At 33.1% G+C, this 10,836-nt stretch overlaps 1 protein-coding gene across 1 annotated transcript; it reads left to right on the plus strand.

Moving 5' to 3' along the window:
- The first annotated feature begins 1,952 nt into the window (after positions 1 to 1,952).
- LOC124539194 lies at positions 1,953 to 10,629 on the plus strand. Its single transcript, XM_047116492.1, has 7 exons — positions 1,953 to 2,074; positions 2,655 to 2,886; positions 3,842 to 3,984; positions 5,139 to 5,280; positions 7,548 to 7,674; positions 10,310 to 10,440; positions 10,605 to 10,629. The coding sequence occupies exons 1-7, from the start codon at positions 2,023 to 2,025 to the stop codon at positions 10,627 to 10,629; spliced, it is 852 nt and encodes a 283-aa protein (XP_046972448.1). The 5' UTR covers positions 1,953 to 2,022.
- The last annotated feature ends 207 nt before the right edge of the window (positions 10,630 to 10,836 follow it).

Genomic DNA, 10,836 nt, shown 5'->3' on the forward strand with positions numbered 1-10,836 from the left:
CAACGTGAGGAAACCTGCATGTGTCTAATTTCATAGGAATTCTGTCACAAATGTATTCTTGCATTGAAACAGTATGGTGGAATATGTTCCAAAGCTTCTTCTCAAAAGAGAGACAAGGCCTTAGCCCAGCAGTGGGTAATTTACAGGCTGTTGTTGTTGTTGTATTGAAGACACAGTTAACAGTTGATAAATATGCTAATGCAGGACAAGGAAGATATGATAAACAACTTACTGCCTTGAGAAACATTGGTTTGAGGATATCCCTAGCTAAATCCAATAACTATTTCTATTTCATCGATCTGGTGACTAGCTTTTATGGCCGCTGATTATATAAAAGACCTGGATTCAGATTGCAAGTCGAGTATAGGTATACAATTTTCCTGTCAATATGTTCAGCAACAGTGACTTGAGGTAAGCAGTGTTCATTCTACCGTGCGTTGAAAAAGAAAGGAAACGCTTTACTAAGGCTGAAATATTTCTAGTTGTAACACATTTTCGTCTCATTGGTTTATGATACTGAAAATGATCAAGTGTGCGAGTTTTTAGGCACGCTTATGTAGGTTAATCTTGCAAGAAGGCAGTTTGCTCTACGAGTATTTTTAAATATTTGACAGAAATTTTATTATGCAAAGTCCGATCTCATACAAAATCTTATTGCCGTGTGAGTTAGCTAAAGATTGTTTAAAACCTGTATTTTTTCATATGCTATGTTGTACTGTACTGGTATTATCTATGAAAAAAGAAGAAAGGAGGTTTATTATTCGGCAAAAGATTATGTAGACGATAAAAAAGCGTGGAATGAATACTTGTTGTAACTACTGACTTTCTTGCCGGTTCTTCTCGGTATAATCTACTTTCCGAATTGGTGGTAGCTTGACTTAAAATAGTTGTTAAATGATTAAGAAGCGCTTGGAAAAGCCTACTTGAATAAAGTATATTTTGATTTTTATTTTCGGTACCAATACTTTTCCAAATTATAAAATAATATGATTAAAAAAAATTCTTGACACATTTAGCCATTCATAGATCATTTTCCTAAGCTTTACAACAACTTTGACCAATTCATCTTGGTTTATATGTTGAGAGCACTTTTAAATTTACTCTAAAATATATAACATTTCATTTATTTACGTTAAAACATGCGGAGACTTAAGATACAGCTCATAATGAGATTTTTCCCTGTAGCTTGCCCTAATTCTCGTGGCTCTTTCGAGCTTAATAAAAAACATGATAATATCCTGTTTTAAATTCGCTTACACGAGTGTTACTCGTAAAGCTTCTTATTTATTTTACAATTTACAATACCATTACTTATTATTATTATTATTATGTGAAAAAGGATTATGTATAACATCATTCGAATGATTATTATGAAGATTTACATTGAAGGAAATTCGATCAAAAATTAAGTTCGGAAACTAATAATTCTTACATACTAGTATTTCGTGGTACAGGGAGGTTGATCTCCTTCTCTGTTGTCTATCAAAATATTAATACAGTCCATTTCTGGGTTTCAGTTTTACTGGTGACTGCGTTGATACTATTACAGGTCGCAAGATATATCCAAGATTACAGAATATCACCATACAGTTTTGCAGTTTTGCATTTTAATAAAATTTAACTGATGATGCAAAATTGACCTTATGAGAAGTTAAATAAGTGCTTTGAGATAGTCGATTATATAATAAAATATAATCAAAATATATGTGTATAAAAAAAGTCGCTTATTATTTTAATTATTTGCCGGTTCTTCTCAGGTCATATATTGTTGTATTTTCTCTCCCGAACCTTTTGACTTATGATAAAATTTAAAAAATATCGCAATATATGTATGTAAATATTGTCTATTTATTATATCCTTCGCGAGTATCTTATGAAATTGATGTGACGACGATATGTGTCAAAATTATTACATAAAGATCTGTCTGGCATTCACAGACATGACATCTATCATATTGACGATCCGAAATCTAATTTTAGAGATAGTGTTTATTATGCGTAAAATGCTTCCAAATTTATACGATGAAAATACCAATAATTTTCGTTATACTTTTTGATCATATAAGCGCGGTGTGTAAGTGTTCTTTCATATATTTTATTTAACATTATTATCATGCTGATCGTATATCGCTCGCTAGCATAGTTTGTCTCAATTTGACGTAGATAATATTGTGTAGAATTGCGAGCCCAACCGCAGAAACATCCTCTATCCGGTAGTCTCATTATCCCATGGAATTTGCTGCCCTGGGCACGAAAATGTAACATTGATATTATATTCCTTAGTCAAGGTTGCTATAATTTTGTGACTAAAGACCGAATAACGTTTATTGACCTTCATGAGACCAAGAATCTCGGCTATCGCAGCAATATGAGATCAATAAAAATTAGCATCTACAAGATTTTTTATTTCGTCCCGATAGTAATTTAAGTTTAGTCTATATTAATATCATAAATGTGGAAGTAACTCTCTCTCTCTCTCTCTTTCTGTCGGACTGTTGTTTTTTCACGACCAAACTATTGAACTGAATTTGATGAAATTTAGTGTGAAGCAAGTCACTTGAACTCCAGGAAAGGACACTTTTTTGCCTGATACCAAAACCGCGGGCGACTAGTAGTTAAAAATAAATAAGTGAATTAATCAGCTAATATTTCAGTTTTAGATTTAAATTATAAAAATAAATCTATAGATAGATTTATAAGAGAATCTCAGGATTATGAATTTGAACCTGTTACACTTCCATTTAAAGATTCAGAAACTCTTCCTTATAATTTAAACTGTGATGACTTTACAAAATATGCCATCAATTGTACAGCTGAAGCGGCAATGATTTATAATTCAAGTAGAATGTCTCCACCTTACCCAGCGAAGGTCAATGATTGGTGCCGGTTAGTAATGATATATTTTTCTTTGACCATTAAGATATTGTATGAGAGGAGGACGTTGCAACAAAATAGCACTTGGTGGTGGGGCTTTGTGCAAACCCGCCAGGGTAGGTACCACCCACTCATCAGATATTCTACCACATGACATAGCATCTTAGTTCCCAAAGTTGGTGGCACATAGACGATGTAAGGAATACTAAATATTGCTTACAGCGTCATTGTCTATGGGTGATGGTGACCACTTACCATCAGGTGGCCCATATGCTCTTCCGCCAACCTATTTCATAAAAAAATATATATATTTCATCATATTATTCTTTCTTTGGTTGATTATTTTCAATATAATTCGTCATTATTGTTTTTTTCGTTTAGCACTGTTTCAAGTATACATATCAAATGATTTACTTAGCAAACGCCAAAATATTTACAATAATATAAATCATATAAAACTCCTGCATTGAAATAGCTATTTCCTCAAGAACTGAAACCTAAGATGTTTCATATAAACATAAGAACTAAAATTATTACAGAGTATTCTTGGTTATAGGGCTTTGTGCAAGCCCGCGTGGGTAGGTACCAACCACTCATCAGATATTCTACCGCTAAACAACAATACGCAGTATTGTTGTGTTCCGGTTTGAAGGGTGAGTGAGCCAGTGTAACTACAGCCACAAGGGACATATCATCTTAGTTCGCAAGGTTGGTGGCGCATTGACGATGTAAGGAATAGTTAAATATTTCTTACAACGTCATTATCTATGAGTGATGGTGACCACTTACCATCAGGTGCCCAATGCTCGTCTGCCAAGCTATTCCATAAAAAAAGTAGGTTTTAGCTCAAGTAAATCATTGAATCTTTGTTATGTTATGTGTACTACACCAAACGTCTCAAATATATACGAAATAGAGGCTTGTAATAATATTGTTTTATGTGAAATACTTATATTTATTTCCCCAGGGCTATAAGACACCTTACAAATTGCGCTATCAATTGGAACACGGATTGTAAAGATACCACTGACAGTCGGTTTAACGAAGAAAGTATCAAAGGTCACATTCACGTCGTCAACAATATTTGTGATGACGAATGGTTTCTCTTAAGTAGGTTTCATTTAATTACTGGCATTATACTTTGATAAGGTTAAATTAAAAAAAATAGCTTCCAAATTCAAAATAGGTCGAAATTTCTTGTTCTTAATTCTCTTGTTTATTAGTCATCTTTAGACTGTTGAACCGGCACCTACTAAAAGCTTATAACCATTAGGACCTTTTTTTAGATTTAGTTATCCATTTAGGTTTCTTTTTTTTAGATTAAGACTTGTTTTTTTTTAATTTTTGAAATTCCTTAAAATATTTGATATGAGTATTTTAAAAGTAAACTGCACCCTTATTCAGGCATATCAAACAATTTTACGCTTAAAAATACTTTTCGGCAATTCAGCATTTCTTTTCGGTTTCCCTTAATTATTTGATTGACAGGCTTTGGTTCCGTCACGATCCACTAGTCAGCAGTTGTAATTTTACGAAAAAAAATATGTCAAATTAAAAGCCAGCTAAAAGGAATTTTCGTTGCTAATTGCCAATTTACCTGATTGTACTTGTTTTCTTAAAATGAAATGTTTAAAGTAATAAAATAGTGCTTGATTCAGAAATGCTGGCTATTTAGTTATAAAATATCGAAATTTTTGGTTAAATTTATGTAACTTAAATTTTACATTTTAAGAATATTTGTAACACGGACTATCGTTGACTAGGTTATTCTAAAAATCCATTTTTGAAAGCTATATATGTAGTTTCTGTGCCAATTATAGAAATAAGAATATGAAGACATTATCGTCGATGCTCTCACATTTTAGACTGATGAATTTACTGGTCGTGGGATATATGTAGTTGTGCACTGTATTTTCTGTCATCAATGAATACTAGATGGATTTATTTTTCAACATATGTTTAGCAGTCAAAAGTGGTACATGATGAATTTATTGTTTCCTTAAGTTCATGACCTTAAATTAAATTTAACATAATAATTGATTTTGATTTAGACATGTATAACACTAATAACTTGTAAATATAAATCGTTATGAGTTCAAAAATTGTATGGCATGCAACGCATTTTTCCATTTACTGTGGTACGAGTTAAATGACGTTTCTGGTTTTAACTACATAAAGTTATATTACTATATATGGTAACCCGTGGAATATTTGTGATTCCGTTTTTAATTTATACTATACAAATAAACAAAGAAATATTTCAGGATACGACGAGATTGCGCTGTGCGTTGAAAGTTCAACAGATTCATGGGAAACCTGTTACATTAACTTCAAGGATTCGGTTGAGGAGTACAAGAATACTAGCCTAGAATGGACTCATTATGAAGTACATTTTAAGCTGTGCTGGTAAGATTTTATCACAAATCCCTTTATGTTCTTTATGATCGGCTACTGTACTCGTTTATTTTTTTTGCAGTACAGTTCAGCAGTATAGTTTCAGCAGTATAGCACACCTCGGGAATACTACGCCTCCTGGCTATTTCTATTCATATTCAATATATGTATATATTTAATTAATTAGATAAAAAAACTGAATTGCTTTCGTTGGTTCGTCTGTGATTAGGGTGTTTCTTTTTCCGAATCGGTGGTAGTGTTTAATTTGACCATCAATAAGTAAGTGTATTGCTAATATGAAATAAGGAAGTTTGCGTTGAGTTTGAGTTATATGAGTCGCATTAGTAGCCTATCATGTGAAGGAAATAATTCTTTGAACTATATCCATTTCACTGTGAATTCTAAAATTCTTGCATTAAGCCTAGGTCAAGCAAAAGCTGTTTGTTTTGCTGTTTCACTAAGTTTTCGATAATAGGAAACTTGTCAGAAATTTATCTCCCGAACCTCGAACAGCTAATAAGGCCCTTGTTCTACATCTGAACACACTTTGGTCATGTAGTATTTACAGTTAAAAGGATTAGGGATAATGATCCTATTATTTGATATCATGTAAATTTTCTTCCCATTTTTTTGTAAACGGCTTTGAAAATACAAGTTTGTTTCTTGCCTGGATTTGATATATGGTGTGAGTAAAGTCACCTTAGTATTGACATTGAAAGGATTGATTAGTGTTTCTTACAGCACCATTGTCTATGGGCCGTGGTAACCACTTACCATCAGGTGGCCCATATGCTAGTCGGCCAATCAACAGCATAAAAAAAACATCCATAGTGCCTAACATTTACCCATATAATTCAAGTTACCATTACGTCACCACTTCCTGATTAAATAAAAAATATTTATTAATATATTATTATTTCCATCTCCTTTATTCAAGTACATGGACGCTAACTTTTAATAAATGACATATAATCTCTTTTATCAACTGCGAATTCGCTGAAGTGTCAAAATTCTCGATACCCAAGCTAACAGTATTGACAAACTACAAAATTCTCTGTAGTAAAAACCAATAGCGGTATTGAATAAAACATGAGGCCTTTGGGTTGATGTTAAATTACAGTAGAGCTTGTTGAATTTCAAAACAGTGGAATTTTAAATTTGTAGGTGCATGTTATATATTTATTATCATATTAATTTTACTTGGTGGTAGGGCTTTGTGCAAGCCCGTCTGGGTAGGTACCACCCACTCATCAGTTATTCTACCGCCAAATAACAGTACTCAGTATTGTTGTGTTCCGGTTTTAAGGGTGAGTGAGCCAGTGTAACTACAGGCATAAGGGACATAACATCTTAGTTCCCAAGGTTGGTGGCACATTGACGATGTAAGGATAGTTAATATTTCTTACAGCATCATTGTCTATAGTTGATGGTGACCACTTACCATCAGTTGGACCATATGCTCGTCCACCAACCTATACCATAAAAAAAAATTAAACCTCAATATAACATATCATATAAGTGAAATACCTTTCATGAAGAAATCTCCTAAGCTATTAATTCAATTGATTGAAATTTATCATTTAATTTCGAGACGCAGTCGTTCACTAAGGATGAATTTCGGAAATTTCATCTTTAGGAGAGAGCCGAGAATTTCACACACACTAAGGTTTTAAAAAAATACCCAAACATTCACCTGGTAAATAATTTTCATTTTTCAAATTTAAAGTTAAAAAAAATTAACTGAAGATCAAATTCCGAATTAAATATTTGGCCAAGTTCTAAAAGACCCAAATAATTTAACTGGGCCATATCTCCTATGCATCCCATGCTGATAGTCTAAAACTAAACTTGTAACATGTGTAATAAAAAAAATGTGGTGTGCCAATGTATTGGGTGTTGGTATATTTCCCCGCATGCATCACCTATGAAAATGATTCGATGCTAATGATCATTGTGATTGCATTATTTTTTTTGAAATTTATTCAAATGTGGGATATTTGGTCAGAAATAAATTAAAACCAATATCTTCGAATGACGGCATTGCGCATATAAGAAAGAATTTCCAGAAAATATTTTCAAATAGTATCCAAGGTTACAAATAATCACCAGAACTCAATAAAAACTGAACAGTTTAAGTCAAGACCGACTATTCGCCACTGACTGAACAACGTCTTCTGAAAACTCTTGTTGGTGCTTCCGATGATAAAATATAGAGGACCCTTGCAATACTATATTCATGATATCAAACATATATTATAATTTGCTCTTGTTAATTCTAGCGCAAGATCTAGATTCCGACGCTGCACTCTCGAATCGCTTTTCGTTAAGCCAACTCAGTGTACGCAAGAACAAGCGGCCACGCTCCAGAAGTTCTCAGTCATTGTTTCTGAGGGAGGAGTTTATCAGGTATTATTTATACCAAACTATGTTTCTGTCATTGTGACCGGGCTTCTAACTTTCACGATTCTCCTTGTACTTCAACATAGTCCTTATACATTTTCCTAATATGATATACATAAGATATACTTGTGCCGTTTATTATATGTTTATGTATATGGTCTACTGTAAGGGCTGAGATGGCTCAGTGGTTAGGAAGTGTGTAGTGTTTAATTTGTGCTTATAAGTCATCTCCGTATTAGACGGCTAAAACACAACAGAGATTTACTCTGAATAAAATTGACCTCAAAAACGTTTACATTTATAAAAATGTTAACTGCCACCAATTAAAACTCCGTCTACACAGAGATGAGAAGCTGTGCTTGTTAAAAAAAGATTATCCAATAAGAAGATCGTGCCCTAACTCTAAAATAATTTTGGATAAAAAGAGAATCGTCAGAATACGAGTGTGTATTTTTACAGAAGTATTTTTACTATATTCGAAATTTTAAATTGTTTTTATTTTAAATTAGAATTTATAGAATACTAAAGAAAAGATACAAAGTTTTTGCCTACTGTGCGATAATTCATGTAGCTATTTCGATTTAATAGTGAATTTCCTTTGATAAATTATTTATATTATTAAACGGAAACAACAACAAACAACAATAGCCTGTCAATCTTCCACTGCTGGGCTAAGGCAGTACTTCTCCCTTCGAGGAGAAGGTTTGGAGAAATTAGACACACGCAGGTTTCTTCAGTATTTTTTCCTTCACCGCAGAGCGTTTTTTTTTAAATTTTAAAAACAAATATAGTCATTTCGGCTCAATTAAACTGAAAGCTACAGTTGAAAAAATCTACAACTATTAAAACCTTTGTAAAAATCATTTTTATTAATTGCAAAGGTGGGGACATAATGGGAAATTGTATATATTTTGCTGAAATAAAAAATAGTAAAAGTAATATCCTGTAACTGGCTCAATTCCGGGCTAAGGTTTCACCTCCGTTAAATGGTTAAAAGTTTATTCCACCCTATGTAACGGATTGGTGGTGAAAATTCCACACGATATTTTCCACAGCCGAGCATTAGATTAATTATAAACATGAATTAAACAAAGAGAATACTGTGGTTCTTATGTGGCTTTTGAAGCACAATCTACACTTAAGATACACTCGTGCTAATCACTAAGCCGTCTCCGCCTTGAAATATATACGGAACCCTAGTAGTGAATTTAATAAGAAATATTACTCGAGTTTGAGACTGTGATTTCCTTCGATTTGATTTTTCTGTTATGGTATCCTGCTTGCCCGTGACATTATCTTTTTTTTTATTTAAGAAAGGTAGATGAGGAATGTTTTTGTCTGCCTTTCTCAGCTCTCTTGGAGCGTTGTATGTACAGTTGTTTGTAAAGAAAGGTGATTGAACTAGTCTATTTTTTTTTTATTTAAGCTACATCCACGGGCTCACAGTTGCCCGTGCCTTTTTTATAATTTTAATATAATATCTTTGTGACAATTTTTGACGTACAGAGATTTACAGTAGTTACTATTATAGCATTATCAGCTTATTAACTACTGTAGATCGAAATGCAGCGAAGATCTCCTCCGCCTCCGATGTCTTCTTGCCGGAGGCGTACTAGTCTAATTACAGACAAAAGGTTATGAATTCCATTTTGAAGCGTCAATAGCGCGATGGTTTACGGACCGTCTAGCGATGCAAAAGTTGCAGGATCGATCCTTACTCCTTGGGCTATTGTCGTATTCGCTCTTAGGACAAGCTAAGTGATTAGCTTAAAAGGAGAGGTATATAGGAAAATTAGTAATGTCTTAATTAATATGGGGTTATCTAGTATTCTTTAAAAAAAATTGGACACAGGAATACTTATACTACATCATCTTTGTTACACCCATTTCATGCATAATCATTATTCTCTGAGCAACGAGACGTCAAGTAGATTTTTCACGAATCCAATTATGTGTCCTTTCCTTTTCCATAAAGAACTCTTAGTAAGTACTTCTCAAAAAGAATCATATCATTAAAAATAATGAAATTTTATGAAATTTACCATCGAAACAGACTAAAAACTGAAAAATACTTAAAACTGATATTGTTTCATAATTATTCTGACACTGATTTACTAACTAACTCCAAGTCAGTCGTAGATATGTCCACATGTTACCGTTACCGTTACCACTGTTACCGTTTCACAAAGTAACCTGGTTGCCGTCAACAGGTCATCAAAATAGACAAACGCTAAAATATATATTACATAAGCAGAAATAATCAGAAAACAAACTCATATGGGCCCAGTACCCCATACTTGGGTTAAAATCTATGCCAATTTATATTTATATTTTCATTTTTAAAAGTCTCTGTACAAACAATTACAAATTTTACCTGCACAAAATGTTTTATCGTTACATTTTAAAGCATCAAATAATTTAACGAGTTCTTTATACAGTCATTAGCCATTTCACGTAAATACATTCTAGCTAAGATTAAAACACATTTGGGCATAAAGTGAAGCTACCATGACGAAATTGAAACAGCTGTACGTTTACCTACACTAAATACGCTTTGAAAACTATCCAAGTTAAAAAGACCGTTCAAATACATTTCATCACTTATGTTCTAAGTTTAAATCTAACATGATCTAATCCTTAGGACTGCGATCGTAACATGATGTACGCAAACTGCCCAGGCGGAGACCCCAGACCGACCAGTGCTATGTTGAAACGGCTGATGAGCGCCGAAGCCCACAGTAGAGGGTACAAGCTACGTCAAAGACTAGGAACGTTTGTTTTTGTTTTTTTATTAAATGTACAATAAAATGTTTTTATTGTTTACAATGTGTGTTATAACCCTTAAGCAACCCACTGTTAAATAAAAGTGTTAAGATATTTTGAGAGACATTCCACCGTGAATCTCCAGAATAAAATAGTATATATGGCTTTTGTAGGATAAAATTTTTGTTCCGAGGTTGACGGAATTTTGGTTGAAGAATAAGTATTATTTTTTTTAAATGCTACAATCATCGAGTGGTGACCACTTCCCACTAGGTTTGCTAATTCGTCTACCTAAATGAAACAAGGAGCAACATATGAACTATGATAGTTTAGCGAATTTATCGAAATTCGAAATTCATTAAGTAAATTCCAGCTAAAAGAAATCTAGGTAAGGACTGTTGTGGA

Source organism: Vanessa cardui, chromosome 22 (assembly GCF_905220365.1).
Source record: "Vanessa cardui chromosome 22, ilVanCard2.1, whole genome shotgun sequence".
NCBI classification, from domain to species: domain Eukaryota; kingdom Metazoa; phylum Arthropoda; class Insecta; order Lepidoptera; family Nymphalidae; genus Vanessa; species Vanessa cardui.